The sequence below is a fragment of the Myotis lucifugus genome, unplaced genomic scaffold, assembly GCF_000147115.1.
Source record: "Myotis lucifugus unplaced genomic scaffold, Myoluc2.0 scaffold_38, whole genome shotgun sequence".
In the NCBI taxonomy this organism is placed as follows: Eukaryota; Metazoa; Chordata; class Mammalia; order Chiroptera; family Vespertilionidae; genus Myotis; species Myotis lucifugus.
In genome coordinates this window covers 1689546-1716561 of record NW_005871086.1, presented here as the reverse complement: position 1 = coordinate 1716561, position 27016 = coordinate 1689546, and the positions used below count along the sequence as shown (strand labels likewise).

At 44.3% G+C, this 27016-nt stretch overlaps 3 protein-coding genes across 6 annotated transcripts in view; 1 reads left to right on the top strand and 2 right to left on the bottom strand.

Annotated features, from left to right (window-relative positions):
- OSGEP (O-sialoglycoprotein endopeptidase) overlaps positions 1-7019 on the bottom strand; it is an 8901-nt gene extending 1882 nt beyond the window's left edge. Inside the window, exons 1-6 of the mRNA XM_006087455.3 lie at positions 6431-7019; positions 3931-4050; positions 3589-3764; positions 1540-1635; positions 1356-1405; positions 1135-1213 (exon numbers count right to left, since the gene is read on the bottom strand). Coding sequence (XP_006087517.1) covers positions 1135-1213; positions 1356-1405; positions 1540-1635; positions 3589-3764; positions 3931-4050; positions 6431-6545 — 636 coding nt within the window. The 5' untranslated portion in view covers positions 6546-7019. The remainder of the gene's footprint in view (positions 1-1134; positions 1214-1355; positions 1406-1539; positions 1636-3588; positions 3765-3930; positions 4051-6430) is intronic.
- APEX1 (apurinic/apyrimidinic endodeoxyribonuclease 1) lies at positions 7003-9902 on the top strand. Of its 3 annotated transcripts, none has more exons than XM_014454723.2 (5): positions 7003-7144; positions 7416-7535; positions 7745-7938; positions 8767-8959; positions 9140-9902. In XM_014454723.2, exons 2-5 carry the CDS (start codon positions 7478-7480, stop codon positions 9655-9657), a joined length of 963 nt encoding a protein of 320 aa, XP_014310209.1. In that variant the 5' UTR covers positions 7003-7144; positions 7416-7477; the 3' UTR covers positions 9658-9902. The 3 variants fall into 3 exon arrangements, with proteins under 3 accessions (XP_014310209.1, XP_014310210.1, XP_023608650.1); XM_014454724.2 differs by having other exon boundaries at positions 7076-7210; XM_023752882.1 differs by lacking the exon at positions 7003-7144 and adding an exon at positions 7163-7304.
- Positions 9903-9992: 90 nt separating this feature from the next.
- Positions 9993-14388, bottom strand: PIP4P1 (phosphatidylinositol-4,5-bisphosphate 4-phosphatase 1). Of its 2 annotated transcripts, none has more exons than XM_006087453.3 (7): positions 13968-14388; positions 13456-13646; positions 12970-13076; positions 12210-12315; positions 11976-12028; positions 11782-11872; positions 9993-10825 (listed from the first exon to the last, which is right to left on the bottom strand). In XM_006087453.3, the coding sequence occupies exons 1-7, from the start codon at positions 14128-14130 to the stop codon at positions 10682-10684; spliced, it is 855 nt and encodes a 284-aa protein (XP_006087515.1). In that variant the 5' UTR covers positions 14131-14388; the 3' UTR covers positions 9993-10681. The 2 variants fall into 2 exon arrangements, with proteins under 2 accessions (XP_006087515.1, XP_006087516.1); XM_006087454.3 differs by having other exon boundaries at positions 13989-14388.
- Between the last annotated feature and the right edge of the window lie 12628 nt (positions 14389-27016).

The following is a 27016-nucleotide window of genomic DNA, read 5'->3' as shown; positions in this document are numbered from 1 at the left end:
GGTGGGGGTAAGGAGGAGAGATCAACCAAAGGACTGTATGCATGCATATAAGCATAACCAATGGACACAGACACCAGGGAGGTAAGGGTATGAGCGGGGGGCCGGGGGGAGCAATGGGAGGATAAAGACACATATGTAATACCTTAATCAATAAAATTTAAAAAATAGTTTAAAAAAGATAAAAAAAATGTCAGAAAAAGCTAAGAACTATATGATTTCACTCATATGTGGGATATAAAACTGAAAATTGTGCACACAAACAGCAGTGTGGTGGTTGCCAGGGGGAGAGGAAGGGGAGGAGAGAAAAGGGTCCTAATATATGGTGACAGAAGGTTTGACCTTAGGTGCTGGGCTCACAGTGCAAAATACAGATTTTTGTAACATAGAAAGCCACACCTGAAACCTATATGATCATGTCGACCAATAAATTTAATTAGGAAAAAAAATGGTGGGGAAACAGATAAAACAATGAACAGTGGTCTGACAGACGCCATGAGAATAAAAATTCGTGCACTTGGAGGATCACCAGGTTTCACCACAATTCAATTGACCACACACTTTGTCCTTCATTGGCACCAAACTACAGAATGGGCAGCATTCATTCAAGGTTCAATAATTATGAATACCTGCCCTGGCACCACCCCCTACTCCTCCTGTACCCTGCTGCATTTCTCTTCATCACACTTACCACTATGCAACCCTTTATATCTTATTATTTTCCCCTCTTTCTTCCCTTTTTGTTTTGTTTCTTTATCCATCTCCTGTTAGAATGCAAGCCCTGACCACTAGGAGGCAGACGCTCCAACCGGTAGGTTAGCTTGCTGCTGGGGTCCGGCCAATGGGGACTGGGGTGAGAGGGCCAGACACACCCTGGAGCCCTCCCTGGGTCCCATCTGCCCGATCCGAACCCACTGGGTGAGATGGCTCCGATCACCCGCCAGGCTGAGGGACCACACCCGTGCATGAATCCGTGCACAGGGCCTCTAGTTCAATAAATATTTGCTGAATGAATTTATTCAGCATCAAATATGGGCCAGTACTATGCTATATGCAGGAAATACAATGGTGAGCAAAACAGATATGCTTTATTAAAAAGCATGCAAGTGCTCATCTTCTCACCTCTTCCACACTCACCTCAATGAAAGACAGGATCCCTGAGAATGAGACGTCCATTCCTTTTACAGTGTATGGCAGGTCAACTAGCTTCTTGCCTCTATGTGGGAGTACATGAGGCACTAAGCCTGTAGTCAGCTGGTTGCTCACCCTCCAAAGCCCCTCCCAAACCTCATTAATTATATATAAGAAAATGCCAGAAGCCCCACCAGCCAGCCTCCTTCCACCTTATGGCCCCTTACCGCTTTGCCATCTGCTCAATGTTGTAGCCTGGACTTGGGTCATTGGAAATCTAGCGGATAAAAAAGACGATGCAGTCAGATATCCAGGAAGCGTAAGAAGTGAATTTACTACTTTCTCCCTCTATTTCCATGGCTCCCCCAAAAGTCATCCACACCTTATGTTCTCTGCAGCCCAATGGCTTACCTTCAGCACTCGAGCAAAACGATCCAGACAATTACCCACAGCAATATCGATGGTTTCCCCAAAGATGCGGTAACGATGTTCTGAATATGCAATCACCTAAGGGTGATGAGGATGTCCATGAAAACCTCAAGTCTGTAAAGAGGAGTAGTTGGCTTTGGGGAACAATACAGCAGAGGAGGATCAACATGGCCACTAGAGCGTCCAATAAGAAATAGAAAGTGCTTTGCCAAACCCTGAGTGAATATTTTTTGCAGCTCTTATCTGAGAAGCTCACATATACCTTGAATATTCCCAGTGCAGATTCCTAATCTATAAAAGATGATCAGGGCAGAAGCAAACTGTCACTTCAAATACATTTTTTTAGCTTGGAGATTCCTGACATATCCCTTAAAAGCAGTCTTGACAGGGGACAGACTAAGGAACAGGCTTTCCTGCTTAAGACAGGGAACCAGAGTGCTTTTAGAGTATCCTATCAGAGCAGTACTATTTGTAAACATGAGAAGAGGTAATGGTAAAAAAACAAAACAAACAAACAAAAAAAAACACCTCAAAAATCCCATATTGGATCAGATTGATGGCTGATCCAACTCAACCCTGGCAATCAACTTATGTCCATTCTTCCTATGTGACCAACTTCTAGCACAGAAACATAGCACCCACTGACACATATGCTTCATATTTTTGGCAGTGAGTGTTTCCTTTGACCAGAGAAGTCTCTTTCCCCCTGGTGCTGCTCAGGATTTCCTTGCACTCTGATGTAGATTTTACTCTGCTGTCAAAAGGCTGGTGACAGCCTTGGCTGGGTGGCTCAGTTGGTTGGAGCGTCATCCCGAGCGGCAAAAGGTTAGGGGTTCAATTCCTGGTCAAGGCACATACCTAGGTTATGAGTTTGGTCCCCAGTGGAGACAATCGATTGACGTTTGTTTCTTTCTTTCTCTCTCCTCCCACCTCCTTCCCTCTCTAAAAATCAATAAAAACATATCCTCGGGTGAAGGTGAAAAAGAAAAAAAAAGGCTAGTGACAAAAGGGGAAGGAAATTTTCCTGCCTCTGGTTCTTCTTCCTTTTTTTTGTTACTCCTCACCCGAGGATAGTTTTCCATTTTTTAAATTTTTTTTTAGAGAGAGTGAAAGGGAGGGGGAGAGACACACACAGAGAGACACATCGATTAGCTGCCTCCTGCACCTGCCCTGATCAGGGTCAGGGATTGAGCCTGCAACAGAGGTATGTGCCTTTGACCAGGAAATGAACCCTAAGCCTCTTAACTCTTGGAAGCCTCCATTGCTACTTTCCACACCCCAAGTCCCTAACCTTGCATGTCATCCTTCAGACCTCAAACAGCTACGTGCCCTCTAACTGTTAAAGTTCTCACATTATTTTCGTGGGAATGTGTGCTTCATCTTTAATAACTATTTCACACAATGAAGTTTTAGAACATAAGCCTTTCATAGGCTGGGGACAATGACTATTTCTGACAATAACTCCACCAGGTGTTCTTTGGGGAAAAAAGTTGGAGTTCTCCAATCCCAACCTAAAAAGGTCTTATAAGGCATCCCAAACAACTATGACTTCCCCTATAAACTTAAAATATCTTCAACCATTTATAAAGTTTTTTAAAAATTACTTATATTTTTACACCCTTAAAATAACAACTTCTATATATTTCAACCAGTAATGCAAACAAAACACATAATTGTCATAAAGTAAACAAATCGTGTAGTGCCCTTTAGTTTTAATTGCTAAGATCTGTACAAAAATTAGCTTCAGAATAATGACATTGAAAATCCTTTATTTTGAGGGCTTCAATCCTTATCATTCTTTCATTTTCTAAGGAAATTCCTTATCTTTGTACATAAAAGTAATTTTATTCTGATTATCCTGCCCAAATCTGCAGTGTTACAAACTGTATTGTGGATTTTCTAATGTGCCACAGTTTAGGTTCAAATGAGCCCAGCTTTGTTCTTGTAGTCCCTGCCACTCAGGTAGAGCATGAAAGGTGCTGGTAATAGTTCCTTAGAAATTAAGAAGAAATGATGGAGCATTCTAAATACCTGTGTATTTCCTCCACTGACATACAGCACAGTTGGGCTGGTGGCTCCAGTGATGAGGCGGCCCATTTCAATGTGGCCTATACAGTGGTTCACTCCTAGCAATGGCTTATTCCACAGCTGGGCCACAGTACGGGCCACAACAGCCACAGAAACCAGTGGGGCACCCATGCCAGGGCCTAGGGAGATTGAAATGGGAGACAGAATCCTTTAGAGATTGAGGAAGCAGGAAATATGAGAGATAGGGCTGAGGTAGTGATGGTAGCAGAGGCAAACTGCAGGCTGTTTTGACATAGCCAAATTCTAGGTATATTCTTCCATTGCCCACCACTCACCCCGCCATACCTTTGGTGTAGGCAATGCAGTCAATATCCTGGGAGGTTAAGCCAGCCTCTGTTAGTGCCTCCTGCAGCAAGTCCAGAACAACAGCTCGGTGGTGCCTGGCAGTATCACCTGGAAGAAATCCTAGAACAGAAGGCAGAGATCATAGGGGTTTTTGGTAGAAAAGGTAGACAGCAATCCAAGACAGGCGATTTAGTAGTAGGACGAGTCTCTTTCACTCTTCTCAAGCATCCTGTCTTCCAGGTGCTCAGATATACTATTGCCAGTCTGTTCGGCTACCGTGGTCAGCAAACTGCGGCTTGCGAGCCACATGCGGCTCTTTGGCCCCTTGAGTGTGGCTCTTCCTAAGCCTTAGGAGTACCCTAATTAAGTTAATAACAATGTACCTACCTATATAGTATAAGTTTAAAAAATTTGGCTCTCAAAAGAAATTTTAATCGTTGTACTGTTGATATTTGGCTCTGTTGACTAATGAGTTTGCTGACCACTGGCTCATGACCACCCCCTGCAAAATGCCCTTCTTCATACCCAACTTCTTTTCAGCCTTTAGGACTCAATCCAAGTGACACCTACTTCATATCCTTTGGTGATCTTCTCTGTGACCCTACAAACCCTGTGCATGATCACAATATTGTATTTAACCATGCCCAGTATTTCATCATGAGCCTGTTTACTGTAACATCTCTGCCACAAGCATTTCCTCCACAAACGTTTTCGCAGCACAACTACTTGGCCTTAAGGCAATTGCACAGTAAAAGATAAAATAATGGAAAATAATAGAGGGGCACTGAAACATGAAACACTAATAACAATTAAAAACACTTTACTGTAAAAAATAAAAAGACATTGTCTTCTAAGTCTTTTGTTCACAGTATCTTTTTTTTTTTCTCGTTTGTTGATTTTATCTCCTTCTTTGGCATCACATTTTTCTGTTTTCGCTATAATTCTTTCTTCATTAAGAGAGGTATCAGTTTCAGCTAAAGAAATCAATCATTTTAAAAAAAATAAATATTTTTATTGCTTTCAGAGAAGAAGGGAGAGGGAAAGAGAGACAGAAACATCAATGATGATGAGAGAGAATCATTGATCAGCTGTCTCCTGTATGCCCCCTACTGGGGGATCAAGCCTGCAACCCGGGATGTGTCCTTGACAGGAATTGAACCTGGGACCCTTCAGTCCGCAGGCTGACGCTCTATCCATTGAGCCAAACCGTAACTAATGCTCTCGAAGACTGTTGTGAATTAGTAGCCGCCTCTTTTATATTTGCTATTGTTTGGTAAACTTTTGGTTTTGACGGGTGGGAGGGAAGATTGCTCACAAAGGAGTTGCAAACTGATAAATTATCATTTTCCAGTATAGTATGCAATCTGACTTTCACATAACTGTGCAATCTGGCTTATACATAGTTGTTATCATCCACTATTTGAAGATTACCATATCTACTCATCACTGTAGAGACCATTATGAGGACTATGATTTCTCTAATATAAAAATGGAAGTAACTGCAACAATTTCCTCAATGGAGAAATGAAATCAAACTGTCAACTAGCTGAAATACATTAAGTCTGCCAAATGTTAACCAAACTGTCAACCAGTTATTTTATCTTTTATAGTGAAATTGCCTTAAAGTCAATTGGGTTGTGCAGTGACAATGTTTGTGGCAAAAATACTTAGAACTGCATGTAACAATTATAGCGTTATGATTACCTGTAGCTTCCCCAGTTCAACTGTGAGCGTCTCCCAACATTGGGTCTTTAATTCATCTTTGCATTCCTGTTGCTAAAATGCCTAGAAGAGTGAGTGCTAAACGTACATATATTTCTAATGAGTAACCTGTCACAACATCACCTGCTCAGGGAGCCTTTTTGGGTACACACACGTCAGTCGCCCTCTCCTACACATATACAGGTGATTTGGGAGCGGGTAGGCATGATATAACATCATAACTTACAAATAATATTTATTAAAAGTTGTAATGTGACAGGCACTTTGATTCTCAAGACCCCACGATGCAGGCATTATTCCCATTTTAAGAATAAAGAATTCCCAAAACACATATCGACCATGAATATTGTAAAGCCAGCCAGTTCTGCCTGACCCCTATACTGGGAGTCTTTACACTCATTCTGGAACTTATTATATCTATACTAGTATGTTATACTATTTATCATAAAGTTCTGTTTACGTGTCGATGTCATAGCAGGCTCATCACATCTGCTTTCGTATGCAACTATTTTTGTCCCCAACAGCCAGCCGACTGACACTTAGCACATAAAAGGCACTCACTAAAAGCTGAACGAACCCTGACGATCCAGGGACAAGTGCCTGTGACTCACAGCCATCAGCTTTGTGACGTTAAGAAACGTCACATCATCTCAGCTTCGAATCAAAAACCCTACGGGGGGACAATGCTCTCCACGCCCCACTTCGCTAGCGTTTAGGACGATGGAACACGATGGTGGGCGGGGCAGCGCGCTGCAGACTCTTCAGGTTCCCGACTCACCCGTGCCCGGAGGCGTGACGTAAGTGCGCCGCGGGTTTGCCAGCACCGCGCCATCCCGCACCACTCCCACGCCGATCTTGTTGGCGCTGCCTTCAAAACCCAGCACAGTGGGCATGGCCGAAGCGGGGAGGACACACCCGCAGGGTCCTAGCTAACACGGCGGCCGCGGAAGCCTCGCCGCTCCGTGCGCAGAGGAACGAGCCCGCAGCAGCTCAGCGGCCGAACGCACACGGACAGGCACCTAACAACTCCGCTCGCCGCGCCGTCCCGCCCCCGTCGTCACGGCGACCCGTCAAGGCCCCTTCAGCAACCTGTCCTGCTAACTGCCAGGGACGCGGAGCCGGCATCCGCTCCTGGCACGCCTATCCGCTGCTTTGCCGCTCTCCGGGGGTCCAGCCCAGCCTTCTCCACTGATTGATTTTCTCTCTTGCGCAGCGCTGGGCCCTTCGGTCGGGGCGGCAGGAGGAGTCGTGCACCGGGCACACGGATAAACAGCCCGAGAATGGAGGGCTGGGGCCTTAGTCCCCCGGAGCCTTTGGAGAAGGGCGGGCCTAGGTTCTCCGTCACGTGGTGCCAGACAGACTAATCGCCGGCATTGCTGCGCTACGCGGTGATGCCCCAGGCCACGTGACCACGCCAGTTACCCACGTGGGGGCACGGCGTGCTCCATTCTTTGTGCTCGGGTAGGAAGGATCCCGGCGGCAACTTGAGCAGGTCAGACACCGGGTTGCTGTTCTTTCGCCCATCAGAAGGGCTTTTCTGGACGTCTGATCGGCTGGCGTAAGCCGGGACCCTTGATTAAGGCCCTCGATTGGCCGAGGGGAGATCTCGTAGGAGGGTCCATAGATCACCGTGGAAGGATCTAGTGTTGTGGGTGAGGGGCTATGGCGCAAGGAGGCGGGGAAGGGATTCTGAGATAACGCCCGCTCTCGGGAGGAGCCTTTCCCCAGCTTTAGCTGCCTTCACCATTTCTTTGCATCGTTAGGCAAGGCGGTGAAAATACTGCTCCGCAGGGCGACCTGGTGCAGGAGGGCGTGCGTTTCCGTGATGCCGAAGCGTGGGAAAAAGGGAGCGGTGGCTGAAGACGGGGAAGAGCCCAAGATTGGTAAGAGAGTGAAATGACCCCCTCTCCCTAGAGGCTGTGATGGTGGTGCTTCTAATGTATCCGATAAACGCGAAGTACGGACCGACGCACCGCATTTCTGCAGTTTGAAGAACTCGCGGCAACTGCAGGCTCTCAGCGGGCCTATAGTTAACCCCGGATGAAAGTTGGTTACCGCCAACTTTTATCACTATGTATTACTTATTTTGTAGAACCAGAGGCCAAGAAGCGTAAGTCGGGAGCAGGAGCAAAGAAAAATGAAAAAGAGGCAGCAGGAGAGGGGTCAGTCCTATATGAGGACCCCCCAGATCAGAAAACCTCGCCCAGTGGCAAATCAGCCACCCTCAAGATCTGCTCCTGGAATGTGGATGGGCTCCGAGCCTGGATTAAGAAGAAAGGATTAGATGTGAGTGGAAATCAAGGAGGGGAAAGAGACAGTCTTTGGTATTGAATGATCTTGGGGTTTAAGTACCTTTTCCCATTTTAGTACCCACCATGCAGGTTTATTTATATATTTTTTTTTATAAGGAGGGGCTGCACCAAGTCATACCATTTCCTGCCTATCCATTCCATTGCCTTAAACGTTTAATGTCTTCATCTCTTCCCCAGCATATTGAAAAAAATCTTACTGGACTTGCTCCATTTTTATCTCCTGCATATTTTGTTTTTAAATAACTAGTGCTTACACAATGCAATTCACAGATGCTATATTATATAATTGTACTATTGAAACATCTTATTGGCCAATATTACCTCAATAAATTTTAAAAACGAAATAAGTAACTAATGCTTAAAAAATCTTAGCTAGCCACTCCCTATAGAAAAAACACTATCTCCACAGGGTTGCATGTAAGCCTTCTTCCATTAGTTACCAGTTATCTAATTGCTTATTGTGCTACCAGTGGTCGGCAAACTCATTAGTCAACAGAGCCAAATATCAACAGTACTTCTTCAAAATAGACTCGCCCAGGCCAAAAACCGACTTCTGTGCATGGGCCATGAAGTTTCAATCGCACTGTATGTGCGCCTGCACGTGGTATCTTGTGGAAGAGCCACACTCAAGGGGCCAAAGAGCTGCATGTGGCTCGCGAGCCGCAGTTTGCCGACCATGGTGCTAGACTGTTAAACTCCTTGATGCACAGGGACCCTACCTCCTGTTTATCTCTAGTACTTAGCAGATTCAATAAATACATGCTGTATTGAGACTATCTTTTATACCTTTCATTTTACTCAGTGGGTAAAGGAAGAAGCCCCAGATATCCTGTGCTTGCAAGAGACCAAATGTTCAGAGAATAAACTACCAGCTGAACTTCAAGAGCTGCCTGGACTATCCCATCAGTACTGGTCTGCTCCTTCAGACAAGGAAGGGTACAGTGGTGTGGGCCTACTCTCTCGCCAGTGCCCACTCAAGGTCTCCTATGGCATTGGTGAGAGCCTACTGATTCCTAATGCCTGCGCGCTTTCAAACTAACTGCTAATACCCCACTCCAGCCCCAATTCTTGATTCCTTTATTCTCTACTTTCCCTTTGCTTATTTATACTTTCATTTTTTTAAAAAAATGTTTCCCCTTATGCTTTTTTGTACTGATACTGTTTCATTTCTCCAGGCGAGGAGGAACATGATCAGGAAGGCCGAGTGATTGTGGCTGAATATGACGCATTTGTGCTGGTAACAGCTTATGTACCTAACGCAGGCCGAGGTCTGGTACGCCTGGAGTACCGACAGCGCTGGGATGAAGCCTTTCGCAAGTTCCTGAAGGACTTGGCTTCCCGCAAGCCCCTTGTGCTGTGTGGGGACCTCAATGTGGCTCATGAAGAGATTGACCTTCGCAACCCCAAGGGAAACAAAAAGAATGCTGGCTTCACCCCACAAGAGCGGCAGGGCTTTGGGGAACTGCTGCAGGCTGTGCCACTGGCTGATAGTTTCCGGCACCTCTACCCCAACACCGCCTATGCCTATACCTTTTGGACCTATATGATGAATGCTCGATCCAAAAACGTTGGTTGGCGCCTTGATTACTTTCTGGTGTCTCATTCTCTGTTACCTGCTTTGTGTGACAGCAAGATCCGTTCCAAGGCTTTGGGCAGTGACCACTGTCCCATCACCTTATACCTAGCACTGTGATACTTCCCCCAAATCATTTTAAGCCTGGGAAATAAGCCCCTAAATTAGCTTTAAAACTTCTTTGCTTTTAAGAGAATTCTGCACTGTTACCCTTCAGCCAGGCTCCTAGTGACAGATGGGCTTCCTTTAAGCCCAAGGCTTTGTTTTTTGGTGTGGAGGGCTTTCTCTTCCTTTTTTTTACATTAAACAAGCTACTGATGACTTCCTTTGAACTGTCCATGTGAAAATAAAGAGCCATAGTTTCAGCCTTGCTGTCTTTGTATTCTACCCCTCTGTGGAGCTACAAATTCCCCTCCTCATTTTTGTCTTACATACAGATTAACAATTAGAAAAGGGCAGAGTCATGACCTTATTTATTTACAAGCACAGGATGAGTCCTTAACCTCCCCCAACACAGCAACCCTACCTAGCCCAGTGAAATACTACTGCTGGGGGATAAGGTTGGCAGGAGGAATTAAGGGTAACACAGGACTAGGGGAACATACCCCATAATTAAATAGTTATATACACATCAGTTCCTGTGGTTCTGTACAAAGCAGCGGTTAGCCCCACCCCCACAGGACATGGAATGGGGAGAGAAGAGACTGGGGACTGAGGCCAGAGCCAGTCCCTGGTGAAGTGCAATAGCAGCAAGGTCCTAATGGTGCACAAGAGGGAGGGAAACCCCCAGGGCAACCCACCCCAACCCTGCCCTGGAATGTATAAGGGACAGGAATGGCTCAGGGAGCATACAGGAAGGACAAGGCTAGACCATCTCTTTAAGATCCAGGTTTAGGAGCAACATTTCCCCTATTTCACCCTAAGTACAGCAATCTGGGAGGAAAGCAGATGGCCTGCAGCAGTCTTATCTACTCCTCCAAACTTAGGTGAGGGCCTGGTTCCTTCCTACTCCCCAGGGAAAAGGAAGGCAGCTGCTTGGCTCCTCTTAGAGAAGCCCAAGGGAGCCTTTTGTCTTGGCTCCCTTTGTAGTGTCACTGTCCCCACCAGGGAGGGGCCAGGCACAGTCTGTGGGTCATCCTGTGGCTCAGGAGAAGTTCTGGACAGGGTGGCTGACCTTCATACAGGCCCAATAGAGGGCCCGCCCTAAACACAGAACAGCCAACAGGATGGCAAATGCCCAGGCTGCATAGATGCCTCCATATCGCCGTGCTTGCTTCCATGTCCCAAACTGACAAAGAAAAAGAAAGAATGATGGGGTTACTGTGATCTCTCACCACCTTCTAGCAGCCCTAATAACAGTAACACAAGCTTCAATCCCTGTTCCCTATCCATGTGCAGCCACCTTCAGGGACCTGCTTAAGGTCCCAGTTCAGTTTCCTTCCCCTAGGCAGGAATATACTCACACAATCCCAAACATCTGCCAGTTTTTCTTAATGTCTTACAATTGCACCAGATTTCCTATATAGCAACTTCTAACTTAAGCCACTTCTCCACTGTCCTATTCTCTGCATAAAGAAGATGGCGGGCCCGGCCAGTGTGGCTCAATGGTTGAGCACTGTCCTATGAACCAGGAGGTCACGGTTCAATTCCTGGTCAGGGCACATGCCCGGGAAATTGTGGGCTCAATCCCTAGTGTGGGGTGTGCAGGAGACAGCTGATTGATGATTTTCTCTCATTATTGATGTTTCACTCTCTCCCTCTCCTCTCTGAAATCAATAAAAATGTATTTTTTAAAAAGAAGATGGCTGTTCTTTACTCCTATAGTAACGAGCACGAATATTATTCAGTCACCTCAACTTCAGCTCATCTATACATTAAAACACAAACACAACACCCTTGATTTCTTTTCCCTTTTTTTTTTTTTTTTAGGTTAGCCATTCCCAAATCTTAGCCTACAGCAGTGATGGCAAACCTATGACACGCGTGTCAGAGGTGACACACGAACTCACTTTTTTGGTTGATTTTTCTTGTTAAATGGCATTTAAATATATAAAATAAATATCAAAAATATTAATCTTTGTTTTACTATGGTTGCAAAGATCAAAAAATTTCTATATGTGACACGGCACCAGAGTTAAGTTAGGGTTTTTCAAAATGCTGACACGCCGAGCTCAAAAGGTTCGCCATCACTGGCCTACAGAGATGAGGCTGAAGAATAAAAGGGGTTGGATCACAGTTACTCACAGCAAGGCCAGTGGCAGTGACTGCCAAGAGTAAACCAAGCAAGAAGCAGCAGACACATCTCTTCCGCGGATATCTGCGCCCAATTGATGACCTGTGGGGAGGCAAACAGAAATGGATGTTTGAAATGTTCCTGTAATTTTTACTCTAGCCCTTATCCGATTACCAGCTCAAGGATGCTACTCAGAATCACTTACACTTTCCTGCAGTGAGGACAACGGGCCAAGGTTCGGTCTGTGAACTCCGTCCACTATGGAGAAAAAAGGGAGAAACCAATTAATAGTATAAGCAGGGTCATGTATTTTGAGAGACCTAGGGCAGGGGAGGTGGGAAATGAGTTCTCACGGAACAGGATTCAATATCATAAGTCAGAAACACATTCATGATTCCTCCTGGGGTTTTCCCCCAGGACTTCCCGTACCCCTCCTCACCAGAAAAGTATTCTTGCAATGTCCACAGATGACCCTGACACCCACGGGCTGAGGTTCCGGACTTAGAGGTCCTGGGTGCACAGGCCCGAGATTAATGATTCTTTTGCTGTACAAGAAAAAGAAGTGCTTGAAAAGTTTTTAATCCTAAGGACCCCTCCCTTCATACCCCCCACTCCCTGCCTCACTATGGTCCTCTACTTCTCTGTACATTTAACATACTCTGCTCCTCAATGCTACCCCAGAGAGTCCTTGAGGAAGAGCACTGCTTTAACTACAGGTCTCTAATTTCCCTTTTATCTCGGGATAACTGACCCAGTCCCCAAAACTCTCCATCTTCCTAAAGTACACCATTTCATCCCCATCTTTTTATTGCGAGATGAGAAAGATGACTACAACATTCTAGAGGCACAACAGTCCTTAGCCTTTTCTCCTTCTAAATCAGTGGTTCTCAACCTTCTGGCCCTTTAAACACAGTTCCTCATGTTGTGACCCAACCATAAAATTATTTTCGTTGCTATTTCATAACTGTAATGTTGCTACTGTTATGAATCGTAATGTAAATATCTGATGTGCAGGATGGTCTTAGGCGACCCCTGTGAAAGGGTCGTTTGACCGCCAAAGGGGTCGCGACCCACAGGTTGAGAACCGCTGTTCTAAATAAACACCAGGCTCTCTCACCTTGACATTCCCCACAACCATTCATCCCTTCTGGGCCTTCCAGGTTTCCCCACTGATGCCCTCCCCACCTGATGCCTCTTACCAGTAGGGTCGAGGACAGGCAATTCGCTGGGAAGTCACTTTGCAGATAAGGAGACAGTTACAGGGGCACCGAACATATTTCTTCCCTGGGGGTGCATTCTTGATTGGCTAGAGAATAATGGGAATATCAGTAAGCAAACCTCTAATCCCAATTCCTCTCATTTCCTCCAAAAACACCTTCTGAGGAGAGATCAGACAGATAAAAGTCTTCGCCAGGACCGAGAAACGAAAAAAAGGCATACAGCACGAGACTGGCACATGAAAACTAGGCTCGAGTATCTGGGATAGGCATGAAGGTGAAGGATGGTAAGCATTCGCTTTGGTGAGAGGCTTCTGGGGAAAGGGCTGTATGAGAGTCCTGGAACTGAAAGCTGGGTTTTAGGAAGAGCTCTGGCTGAAGGTCAGGGTCTAGAATCAAGGAATCAGAAAAAGGATCCAGGATATATTTATATTGTATTATATATATGTATATATATGTGTAACTCACGGTGGCTTCGTTGCAGACGCCACATTTGACTACATGCTGATGCATCTTGCCTTCCACGTTGATGAGAGACTGGCAGACTCGGCAGGTGATCATGGGGGCATTCCCACTGTCTGGGCTGGTCAGGGGTGAGTAGGGGGGCGGGTCATCCCCAGGCAACACGGCTGGGTGTCCCTCGGGGAACGGGGGAAATGCTGGGGAGGAAGGTAAAGACAAGGGCTGGCATCACTCGCAGACACCACCACTGATGCTCCACGGGGTCAGGGATCGCTTTCTGGTCCTCAATCCTTCTGACCACACTCGGCGGGCTCCTTACAGACCGCCCTGCAATCAGCTTCCTCAGAAATCCCTTCCGTTTTCCAGACCGGGTGGCGATCGGGCAGGAAGAAAACCTCGCCCTGTCACAAGTGCAACAGCTCCGCACCTGGCGCTGGGGCCCCGCCCTCCACCTGCGGCCCCGCCCCCTCCCGCCTCCCAGCGTACCCCCGGGAGCACCGCGGACCCACCCGGCTTACCCTGGGGTGGGACATGTTTACCGGCTCCGTAGGGTGGTGCTGAGGGGGTCAGGCCTCCCCCGGGCCCAGTCCCACTCCCGCCTGGCCCCGCTAATCCGTTGCCACCGGCGCCACCGTCGATGGGCTCGGAGAGCAGCGGGGATCGCTCTCCATCGGCCGCCATGGCCGTCACCACCGCCTTCAGCTTCGGCCAAGGGTCCGGCTTCGGTCGCCGCAGCCACAGCCACCGCCGCTACCGGGTTCCCAGGGCGCCTGCGCGCCGCGCGCCCGGCTCGCACCGCAACCAGCGGCCTGCCCCGCCCTGGTCTGTCCCGCAGCACGTGATAGGCTCTCCCCGCCCCCGCCGGGTGATCATTCGTGGAAAGGAACCAATTCCTGGTCCTGTGGCGGCAGCTCTTCTCTACCATTGGGGAACGTTGCAAAAACGTCAATGGTCACATGACCTTCCGAAAGGCCGCTGGGCCTGCAAAAGCTGCACGTGATGAGAGGAGGAGCAAGCCATTGGCCGCGCGGCCCATCGCGCTACCTCCAGGCCAGCAGGTGGGGCGGGGCAGCGCCGACTCACGGGTCACGTGTCAGGAAGCCGCGAGTCCTCTGTTACGCGCCCAGAGCGGGGCATGATCATTGCTCCTCATTGGTCCAAAGACACCATTAAGAAGTTTTCTCCCTCGTTGCGGTTATGATTGGCATCCCATTGGCTGGAGGCTTCCATTCCCTCGTCCTGTGATCCTTGGGCGCAAGTTTATTGGCCCGATTTTCGCTCCAGAACCCGGAGGCGTGGCTCGAGGAACGGGCAGTGGAAAAGTGCGGAGCTTGGGATGTCTGCGCAGCTAGAGGAGGATCTGTAGACACTAAGCTAAAAAAAAACATGTAAAAAGCCAGTGAAAGATGTACCACGAGGAAGTGATTTAAAACGTTAAAATTGTAATTCCAGTCTTTCTTGGAATCACTTCTGGAATCGGACGCCAGACTGGCTTCGCCTGGAAGCTGGTGTGCAGATTTCACCTTTCCCCCTATCCCTAATTAAATTGTGAGAGTATCTTTTTTATGAGTCTGCATCTACCACTGAAAGGAGATCTCAAAGTTTTACTCAATTTTCTGATCCCTCAAGCCTAAACACATCAGCATGGAAAGTTTTTTTTTTTTAATCGAGTTAACCAATCAAGCCCAAGGATATTTTCGTTTGGCAGTAGAGACGGGTTTTGAGACTTTCTAATGTGTCAATTTTTCCCCCAGGCACCAGACAGCAATGGAGGTTGCTCTGACAAGTATTAGGAAAGATCTTAAGTAACTCAGGCGTTTAAACATAGAGCCAATCCACCTACCCACTCTCCTGTTCTTCATATTCACCTGTGTGAACTTAACTTGCACAGCAGCTAAAACTTACTAGGTGCTCTACTAAATGGGTACCCAGGCAAAGACGAAATGTGTGGGTTTCCTCTTCCCTGCTTAGGGAAAGGGAACTTTTTCCCTTTGTTTCAACTTTATTGGGTGTTTCAGGGTGGAGCAGGGGCAGTCAAGGTGAATAGCTTTGTTATGCAAGGAATAATTTAGGAGGATTTCCTTGATTATGTAAGGGTAAAGTGGGTAGGCTGTTATTCTGGAATTCAAAAGTGAGTCACTTTAACGAATCTTTGTTTTATGATGTTAAGTAATATTTTTTAGTTAAGTCAGTACAGGATAGGAAGGGCCCATTGTCATAGGAGAAGGTAGAACCAGGAATCAAATGGAGATGGTTCGAGCTCCTGCTCTTGGAAAATATCTGATTGCTACGAATAGGAATACTTTAGCTCAGGTCTATTAAATGCAGGGGTTCCTTCACTGAGAATAGTGCTGGAATGGCCACTTTCCCCCGAAGAGCCCCTCAGATGAGGGTTCTATCTTACCCCTTCCCAGAAATCAAAACAGAACTGAGAGTCTATCAGTAACCTCTGAACTCAACCTTTGACGATAGTGCCCTGCCAGGCCCCTTCCCTAACCTCCTGTGGCCTTCATGGAAGCTTGAACCACACCTGGGTTCCACACCTGGGTTCCCCACCTTACACCCCAGCCCCAGGTCATAGCCCAAGTTGTGACTGCCCTATACAGGAGAGGCAACAAGGAATTGAAAAAAACAACTTTGAGGATGATGCACCCCTTTCCAGATGTTTAATAATAAAGGTATTGTTGTTGTCCCAGCCATTATAGCTGCTATAGGTGCTGAAGACTTCACCTGGGTTTTGAGGTTTAGAGGCAGCGTTTTCAAGTCAGCTTCTACTTAGAAGTAAATATCCACCCAGCAGTTTTGTCCCACAGACACTTAAAGAACCATAGGACCTCTGGATACAAAAATAGGCAAGGGGTTGTAGTTATAACTACATTATTCCCATTATTCTCTAGCCAATCAAGGGGACAGGCCAATCTGCCGCTTTTTCTGATGTTTGTAGCACATAGTTGCTCAAGTGTTCACTCTGGGGTGGAGTAGGTTTATTATTTGCATCTTGGTCACACATATTACAAAACCTATCCTTTGGTGACTCTTCCACCCTCACCAAAGCCTTACTTAAAGTTCACTTAAATCTAGTATTATGTGTATCAAAATGTGGGAGAGATGGAGGATTAGATACAGTACTACAGTACCAAGGATCCTCTAGGAATGAGTGAGTAGAATGGCGCTTTTTTTGTAGTAGTAGTAGTCGTAATAGTAGTAGTAGTTTGGGCTCCTGCGGGTGAAATATAGGGATGTGGCTAGAGAAGTAAATGGAGAAGTAAATATTAACAAATAGAAAGAATGTTCTCTCTGACAGGTATGTGAGGCACTGGAGGAAAGGTATAATGGAATAATCCCTGAATATGTCCTGTTATAGATCCATTTTAATGCCAGACTAACCTCTTTTCATATAGGTGTGGGACAGGGTTAAGGGAAGGACAATGGCTGTCTAAGTGCTCTCATGATGAAACTGCTTTATAATAAAGAACATATTTATTTATGTAATATGATAAATTCCTCTGAAACTTGAGTTCCAAGTCTCCATTGGAAGGAGCCATTTCTTATTCTGCAAATGTACTCAACATCCACTCCCTACAGTTCTGGGCACAGTACTTTAGAAGATATCTAAGATCAATAAATTCTGTCTCACCCCAGTGACATAACAATCTGGTAGTGGTTAGAAGACACATGCCCAGAAGGCAAGGTAAGTTGTGAAAAGAGTCATAAAAGAGGTAGAAAACAAACCCTGTCAGTATGGAAGAGAGAAATGCCTCTTCTGGTCTTCAATTATCTATTCCTGTATAATGAACAACACCCAAACAAAGTGCTGTGTTTTTTTCCTCATGATTCTGCAAGTTGGCTGCATGGTTCTATTATTGGTCTCCCTGGGCTCATTCATGATCATGCAGTCAGAGGTAACTGTAAAAACTGAATGGTCCAAGATGGCCTCATTCATATCTCTTGTAGGTGTATGTGTTGGCTTGGTTGGGCTTCTTTATAACATGGTGGTACTTTGAAGGATGGTCCAAGAGGGTGAAAGGAGAAGATAAAAGGCATCTTAAGTCCTTCATTCCTACTGAAAGGGCGAGGGCTAGGCCCTCCATCTTGCCTCAGGGTAAGGGCTACGTCCTCCATCTTACCTTGGCCACGTGCTTGGCAAGGAGCTTCTTCCCGGAGGTCTAGGACTCTGCTAGCCACACCCAGGAACAGGACACCGACTTGCGCCTGGCCAATCGGCAGGGCGCAGTCCTTTCTCCTCCCCTTACTATAAGGCCCGTCTCTACACGGGGTTCTCTCTCTCGGCCACTTGGCTTGCCATTGTGTCGGCGAGTCTGGTGGACGGGGAGCTCAAACTAGCTTGAAATACAGATTCTTATGCTTTTGCATCGGACTGGCTGGCTCCCTGATGTTGGTTTCTTGGGGATCTTGAAATCTGGGCATAACACCTACCACATTCTAGTGGTCATGTCAAGTCACAAGGCCTGCACAGATTCAAGGTGTGGGGAAATGAACTTAAAATCCTGGTGAGAGGAGCCACAAAATATTTTGGTTGTTTTTCAACCTACTATAAATGGTAGAATTTCAGCAATCAATACATCTGCAAAATATTTGTTAAATATTTTCTCTTTGTGAAAGGCACTCCTTAAGAAACTGACACTCTGGGTATGGTGACATAATAATATAAAAATTAACAGTATAAAATATAAGCACTTGTAATCTTTTATTACATGGAAAAATCAATACTAGAAATTCATGATACAACATGTGCTTCATGACAAATGAATTAAACAGTATAATATGAATTCAGGGAAAGAAATCATTTCTAGTCAGAATAGCCAGAGAAAACTTTAAAAATATAATGAAGGACCCTAGCCAGTTTGGCTCAGTGGATAAAGTGTCGGTCTGCGGACTTAAAGGTCCGGGTTTGATTCCCAGTCAAGGGCACATGACTGGGTTGGGGGCTCGATCCCCAGTAGGGGGCGTGCAGGAGGCAGCCAATCAATGATCCTCTGTCATCATTGATGTTTCTTTTTCTCTTTCCCTCTCCCTTCCTCTCTGAGATCAATAAAATTATATTTAAAAAGGAAATAAGAATATAATGAATACAATGAAGGAGTATATTATTGTTCATGGATAACTTGGATTTGAGCTCTATCTTGAATAGGTCAATTGGCAGGCAAAAAGTAAAGATAATATCTGTAATTTGATCATAGCTAATAAAACACTTTTATATTCATATTCATTTCAAATCCCCTTATGATACTGCCATTTGCAAATACTGCCATTTACAACAACATGGATGGACCTTGAGAATATTATGCTAAGCAAAATAAATCAATCAGGAAAAGCCAAGAACCATGATTTCATTTATACGTGGGATATAAAACTGAAACGCATGCGGCAGGCGTGGCTCAGTGGTTGAGATCAACCTATGAACTAGGTCACATGTTTGATTTCCCGACAGGGCATATGCTTGGATTTCGGGCTTGATCTCCACAAGGGGGCATGCAGGAGGCAGCCAATCAATGATTTTCTCTCATCATTGATGTTTCTGTCTCTTCCTCTCCCTCCCTCTCTGCAGTCAATAAAAAAATATTTTTAAAAATAAAATAAACTCATGGACATGGTATGTATGGTGATTACCAAAGGGAAGAGAGTGGGGATGTAGTAAAGGGTAAAGGGGACCAAATATATGGTGATGGAAGATGATTTGACTTTGGGTGGTAGGAACACACTGTAATATATATCATGTATCATAGAAATGTACATTTGAAACCTATATGATCCTACTAACCAATGTCAACCCAAGAAATTTAATAAAACATAATAAAGTAGGTTCAAATGCCCCTATGAGATGGACAGGGAAGGCAAGACTATTTTTATTTTACAAATGTGGAAACTGAAGCTCTGTGAGCTAGTCACTTAAGCTGAGAGGGATTGAAATGGGGCTAAAAGCCTAGGTCTTATGACTATTGTTTAATGCTTTTGCATTCACATCATCTGCTAAGCAGATTGAAAAGGATAGAAACACAGAGGTGGTAGAATGCATGGTATTCAGACTGGAGCCCTTTTTATGCTCAATACCTGGCACATAGAAATTGCTTGATAACTGGCTATCAATCAATTAATTAACTTGAGCTCCATCTTTTCTTAAAATATATTTTTATTGATTTTACGAAGAGGAAGGGAGAGATATGGAGAGTCAGAAACATCAATGCGAGAGAAACATTGATCAGCTGCCTCTTACACGCCTCCTACTGGGGATCCAGGCACAACCAAGGTACATGCCCTTGACTGGAATCAAACTCAGAACCCTTCAGTAGGGGACCAGTGCTCTATCCACTGAGCCAAACCGGTTAGGGCACTTGAGCTCCATCTTGAAGTCAATTTATGTACCAAGCAATATTGTCAGCTGTAGTACCAAGCAGGTTGAATATTCAGCTTGGGACTCTAGCACAGCTGACATCAGTTGTTAAAGGCTGGCATGGGTTTTTATTGGTTGGTAGTACCTGTATTATATAGGTAAGTCATTTCAATAATAGCCCTGGTACTAGATATCTTATTTATGGGGTGGGGTCTTCTCACTTAGATTGAGAAAAATCAGGCTACGGAGGTGCATTAGTTTGCTAGGGTTGCCATAATAAAGTATCATAGACTGGGTGGCTTAAACAACAGAAATTTATTTTCTCACAGTTTTGGAGGCTTGAAGTTCAAAATCAAGGTGTCAGCAGGCCTCTCTCCTAGGCATGAAAAAAATCAAAACTAGCCCTAGCCAGTTTGGCTCAGTGGATAGAGCATCAGCCTGCGGACCAAAGGGTCTCAGGTTTGATTCCGGTCAAGAGCACATGCCTGGGTTGCAAGTTCAGTCCAACGTGCAGGAGGCAGCCACTCAATGATTCCCTCTCATCATTGATGTTTCTATCTCTCTCTTCCTCTTTGAAATCAATAAAAATATTTTTTTAAAAAAGAAGAAATAGCATTTCTGAAGTTAAAAAAAGAAAAGAAAAAAATCAATACTAGAAATTCATGATACAACACGTGCTTCATAACAAATCAAACAGTATAATATGAATTCAGGGAAAGAAGAAATCACTTCTAGTCAGAGTAGGCAGAGAAAACTTTAAAAATATAATGAAGGGCTCCTTATTTAACATTAATGCTGTATTTTAAATTTTTTTTAAAAATGAGTTTTTATTGATTTTAGAGAGAAAGGGAGATGGAGAAAGGAACATCAGTGTGAGACACATGGATTAGTTGCCTCCTGTACCAACCCAACCTGGGATTGAACCCGAAACCTGGGTATGTGCCCTGACCAGGGATCAAACTGGCAACCTTTTGGTGCACAGGACAATGCTCAACCAACTAAGCCACACTGGCCAGGGCTAACTTTAATTACTTTTTAAAGGGCCCTATCTCCAAATACAGTCACATTGGGGTTAGAGGGTTAGGGCTTCATCATATGAATTTTGAGGAGACAGTTCGTAACAGTCCATATAAGTGGAGGATATAAAGAAAGAAACTGTAGGGATTTGGAAGTACTTTTTTCTCCAGGCTTTCAACCGAATGGCAACTAGCACCCTGCGTGGATGGGCAGAGAATGGGGTGGGAAACATCTGTCTGGCTTATGTGACCCAGGGTGTCACATGCCCTGTTTCTTCTTTCCCCCTTCCTGAAGTGGTAGTTTACTACCTGTGTAAAAACAAAACAGTTCCTTACTCCATATCCAGGGTAAAGAATGTTTCTGGTAATACGCAGAGTGAATTAACCAAGACAAGGGGTAGTATGGAAGGGTTGGATGAGGTGGGGTAAGGTGTGGTCTGGTTTTAAGGGGTCAATTACTGTTTATTACACTGAGCCTTTGCTCCCTTGTGTTCCTTTCTGTGCCCAGTTCTTTGCCCTGTTCATTTGGGTATAGTCTGCCTCCTTATCTGGGTGCTAAGGTTGTTGGTTGGAATTGAGGGTAAGTAGTTTTTTGTTTTTTTTTTTAAAAATCCTCACGCAAGGACATGATTTTATTGATTTTTAGAGAGGGAGGGAAAGAGAGAGAGAGAGAGAGAGAGAGAGGGAGAGAGAGAGAGAGAGAGAGAGACATGGATGTGAGAGAAAAACATTGACCAGTTGCCTCCCATATGAGCCCTGATCTGGGATGGAATCCACAACCTAGGTATGTGCCCTGACTGGGAATCAAACCTTCAACCTTTGGTACATGGGACAATGCTCCAACTACAGGCCAGGGCTTTTTTAAAAAAATGTTTTTTTGTGTGTGTGTTTTTAAATCTTCACTCTGTTCCTGCCATTGAGTGAGGCAAGATTGGGATCTCACTCCTAGAGAAGAGAAATAAAAGTGATCCTTTAACAGCAGAAAACCTCCACCTAAAATAAAATAATGTTTTAATTTTAGGAATTAGATAAAATAGAGGGTTTAAGATTGGTAGTGGTGGTGGAATAAATATTTAAAGAGGAGAACATCTACTTCTGGTCTAGAGAGAATGAGACAGCTCAGTGGAGAGAGCAGGAATAAAATAGATTTTTCACCCAAAGGATGCTGAGCGGCTGAGCCTCCTTCTATAAACGTTGATGTCAGGAATCACTATCTAGAGACATCTTTTCATTCTGTAAGGCAATGCTGAGTGACTTAGAACCTGTCCCTTCTGTTCTTCAGTTTCCTTGATCTTGAGTGTGGGGGATGGGCGTGTTAATGAGTACATTTGGACAAGGGAGTCCCTTGGCAGTTAAAAGGCGTGATAAGATAGAAGGGTAATACGGCAGTAATGGACTATAATCACCCTTTGATGATTATTTGGTTCCTGACTACAGGAACCCTAAATGTATAGAATAAAACATAGTTCCAGCTTCTTTTATGTGGGTACAGGGCAGCATGACCAGAAATGATAAGAGCAGTGTTGGGCCTTCATGTAATGATTGAAATGTTTCTATGCTATGCAATATGGTAGCCACTAGCCACATGTGGCTATGGAGCAGTCAAAATGTGGTTAGTATAACTAAGGAACTGAATTTTTATTTCATCTTTATTTTATTAAGTTTAAATTGTTACATGTGGCTAGTGGGTACTGTTTTAAATAGTGCAGGATTAGAATTGCTGTTGATGGGTTGGGTGTACCTCTAGCATTTCTTCTGATCCAATTCACAGTTAGGTGGTGTGGAGAACTCAAAAAGAAAAAGAGACAATGGGGAATAACAATAATAGACAACATTTACTGTGTGCTTACTATAATTCCAGGCATTATCTAAACACTACGCATTTTATATAATTCTTGCAACAATAGTAAGTACTATTATTATCCCATTTTACATATGAGGAAACTGAGGCATAGTGAGAATTTTACTTGCCTTGGGTCACATAACTGGTATGTAAGGCGTAGAGATGAAATTCATACACAAGTAGTTTGATTACAAAGTCCATTCATTTAGACTACACAGATTCAAGATAATGAGGAGGCATTGAGTGATTAAGGCCATACTTCCCAAACTCTGTGCCAAGGTAAAAATTCAGAGGCACCATGGAATATTAAAATATTTTAAAGGAGCCCTGGCCAATGTGGCATGGTTGGTTGGGTGTTGTTCTGTGCACCAGAAGGTTGCTAGTTCCATTCCCCTTCAAGGGCACATGTCTGGGTTGTGGCTGGATCCTCAGTAGGGAGCATGGAAGAGGCAGTCAATGGATGTTGTACTCTCACATCGGTGTTTCTATCTCTCCCTCTCCCTTCCTCTCTCTCTCTAAATCAATAAACTATTCTTTAAAAAAAAAAAAACTAAAGAAAACACAGCAATAGTCAATATTTGTTGTATACAATGCAAATTAGCAGCTGGAGGTAATTCACAATTTGAATATTAAATTCTGCTACATTCCTTTTAATTTCAAAATATCATTGCAAAACCTGGTTTTAGATCCCTCTGATAAAAAAGTAAGCACTAGAGGAGAACCAAGATGGCGGAATAGGTAAACACCGGAGTTTGCTGCCTCGAACAACCACTTCAAAAATACAACTAAAAGACGGAAAGGACATCATCCAGAACCACAGGAAGGCTGGCTGAGTGGAAATTCTACAACTAGAAGGAAAGAGAAAAGCATACCGAGACTCAGAGGAGGCGCAGTGCAGAAGTAAAATACTAAGGTGCGGTGGTGCATGCGGAGCAGGATGGCGGCTGAGGGCGCGGTTGTCATTTTCAATAGGGAGGGAGTCTCAGGCTCTGAGCTCCAGTCCTGGGCGAGTCTCTAGGGACCCAGACTCATACGGGAGAGGCGGGACTGTCTGGCATCGGTCAGAACCCAAGGGCAGCTTTCTCTCCGAGGGGCTTGCAGCGATTACTGGGACACTGAGAAGCAGAGCCTCTGAGGGCAAGAATGAGAGCAGCCATAACTGCTAGCCCCGCCCTGTTGATCCCGTGGGACCTGCCTCCCCCAAGCCCTGCAGGGAGGCTTTTGCTGGATAGCCTCAGGCAAAGGCTAGATTAGCACCTCCCTAGAGATCCAGGAGCCAGGAAACCCAGAGGTCAGAGTGGGACCATCCAGTTTGCAGCTTCTGGAACCATAAAAGACACACTCAGGGGCAGACTCAGTGAGCACCAAAGCCCCATTGAAGCAAGTCTTGCCCCAGAGGGGTGTCTCAAGCACAGAAGTTCTCCCACTGCAGACACAGCTGATTCTCACAGCCAATTGGCCTGGAGGTCAATTCCTCCCAGTGATAACTACAACAATCAAGGCTTAATTACAACAAGACTGTGCACAAGCCCACAAGGGGGTGCACCAAGAGTGTCTACCTCAGGTAATTGGGACACTTAGCACAGAAAGGCACTCTATTGACATAGCGAAGCATAAAAAATGCTGAGACAAAGAAACAGGACACAAATGACAGAAATGGAGGAAAGCAAACTGCTGGATATAGAGTTCAAAACCACACTTTTAAGGTCTTTTTTTTTTTATTGCTTAAAGTATTACAAAGGGTATTACATATGTGTCCTTTTTTTATTTTTTTATTTTTAAGGTCTTTAAAGAACTGTCTAGAAGCCGCTGATAAATTTAGTAAGGCCCTCAAAAAGACTGGTGAGACCTCCGATAAATGTAGTGAGATCTTCAAGAAATCTAGTGAGACCCTCGATGTTGTGATAAAGAACCAACTAGAAATTAAGCATACACTGACTGAAATAAAGAATATTATACAGACTCCCAACAGCAGACCAGAGGATCGCAAGAATCAAGTCAAAGATTTGAAATATGAAGAAGCAAAAAACACCCAACCGGAAAAGCAAAATGAAAAAAGAATCCAAAAATACGAAGATAGTGTAAGGAGCCTCTGGGACAGCTTCAAGCGTACCAACATCTGAATTATAGGGGTGCCAGAAGAAGAGAGAGAGCAAGATATTGAAAACCTATTTGAAGAAATAATGACAGAAAACTTCCCCTACCTGGTGAAAGAAATAGACTTCCAAGTCCAGGAAGCGCAGAGAACCCCAAACAAAAGGAATCCAAAGAGGACCACACCAAGACACATCATAATTAAAATGCCAACAGCAAAAGACAAAGAAAGAATCCTAAAAGCAGCAAGAGAAAGAAAATCAGTTACCTACAAGGGAGTACCCATACAAATGTCTGCTGATTTCTCAACAGAAACTTTGCCGGCCAGAAGAGAGTGGCAAGAAATATTCAAAGTGATGAATACCAAGAACCTACAACCAAGACTACTTTATCCAGCAAAGCTATCATTCAGAAGTGAAGGTCAGATAAAGAGCTTCACAGATAAGAAAAAGCTAAAGGAGTTCATCACCACCAAACCAGTATTATATGAAATGCTGAAAGGTATCCTTTAAGAAGAGGAAGAAGAAGAAAAAGGTAAAGATACAAATTATGAACAACAAATACACATCTATCAACAAGTGAATCTAAAAATCAAGTGAATAAATAATCTGATGAACAGTATGAACTGGTGATTGTAATAGAATCAGGGACATAGAAAGGGAATGGACTGACTATTGTTGGGGAGGAAAGGGGTGTGCAGGGTGCGGGAAGAGATTGGACAATAATCGTGCACCTATGGATGAGGACAGTGGGTGGGGAGTGAGGGCGGAGGGTGGGGTGGGAACTGGGTGGAGCGGAGTTATGGTGGGGAAAAAAGAGGAACCAATGTAATAATCTGAACAATAAAGATTTAATTTAAAAAAAAAAGTAAGCACTATGTGAAAATCGGCACAGAACAGGAAATGGGAGTAGCAATGTTGGATTCCAAGGTTTGAGAAGTTGTGCAGTCTCCAACAGGCACATCAATTCCTTCAGTAACTATTTGTGGCTATTTAAGAAAAAAAATTAAATTTTTTCCTTCCAACTTCTGTATGTTGTTTTTAAAAAATGTTTACTAAATTGTCATGAACCAACTACTTAAAAAGCAAACTCTTAGGTATTTCTTTTGACCTAGGGTTGCTATAAAAAGAACTGTTGAGATACTAAGCTCATTATAAACTAAAAAATTGGTAACCTCTGGCCGGAGTGCTGAAAATAGACCAAAATGGTCATAAAGGAATAGAGCAACAATTTTCAACCGATGTGCCGAAAAAAATTTTTAAAGCATGCCATACATGACTATTTAGCCAGGGCTACTGACTTCTTTTCCCTTAGATTGTCAAATAAAAAAATGACAAGGGCCAACACAGCAACAGCTGTCTGGTGTGAATGAATCAAAATTATATCTATTTTTTTAGTCAGATCAGCAAAGAATATATTTTTTGATATGCCACAGAATTTTAGGGATCAGTGTACGTGTGCCATGAGATGAAAAAGGTTGAAAATCGCTGGAATAGAGTATGGGGCCTTCGCTTGAGATGACTATAAAAACTAATAAACAGAGTCACTTTTGAGTCAGAACTGTTTGCGCAGGGGAACTCCCTTGTATGTCTTACTCCTCAAACTTCTGAAATGTTAAAACTGGCAAAATAACCTTTGGATTAAAGAAACATTGTATCCCAAACAACTGTTTCTGTAGATAAGAAGAAAGCAGATATTATGACTACAGGCCTAAAAAACATTCTTTAGAATTAACATCACTGTATTAGCTGAGCTGCACCTAAAGAAATTCCTTCTGTTTGTGTATTTGCTTCCGTTTCCTTTTCTCACCAACACCATATCCTTTCACCTACTATTTGGGTTCCTGCATGAATCAGTGCTTCCTGAATAGCTATTCTTTTGGATCTCAGATGCTTGTTTGCTTATTATTATTTCCAAATTATAAAAGGAAGTTTATCTAGAAAGTTACAGAGGTAGTAGGAGTGAGCCCACTGGGCTTTGTGGATTCAGGAAACAAGTTACAGAGGCAAAAGAAGGGCCCCTGGAGCATAGGAGAGAGAAGGGTAAAGTTACAGCATCTGGGGAGAAGTAGAGGTGGAAGGGAAAACAGGGCATGCTCCGAGAGGGACAGCCACTGGTCTATTATTTTATTTTTATTTTTATTTTATTTTTAGAAATTGCTTCTGCATGTGGCAGCTGCTTCTTTGTTATTTTTATTTTTTTAATCCTCACTTGAGGATATTTTCCCATTGATTTTTAGAGAGAGTGGAAGGGAGAGGGAGA

Coding starts and splice junctions, on each gene's coding strand:
- APEX1 (XM_014454723.2), top strand. CDS start 7,478: ATGCCGAAGCGTGGGAAAAAGGGAGCGGTGGCTGAAGACGGGGAAGAG. Junction 7,939..8,766: donor TTAAGAAGAAAGGATTAGAT/GTGAGTGGAAAT, acceptor CATTTTACTCAG/TGGGTAAAGGAAGAAGCCCC. Junction 8,960..9,139: donor CAAGGTCTCCTATGGCATTG/GTGAGAGCCTAC, acceptor TCATTTCTCCAG/GCGAGGAGGAACATGATCAG.
- PIP4P1 (XM_006087453.3), bottom strand. CDS start 14,130: ATGGCGGCCGATGGAGAGCGATCCCCGCTGCTCTCCGAGCCCATCGAC. Junction 13,077..13,455: donor GCGTCTGCAACGAAGCCACC/GTGAGTTACACA, acceptor ATTATTCTCTAG/CCAATCAAGAATGCACCCCC. Junction 10,826..11,781: donor TCACTGCCACTGGCCTTGCT/GTGAGTAACTGT, acceptor TTTCTTTGTCAG/TTTGGGACATGGAAGCAAGC.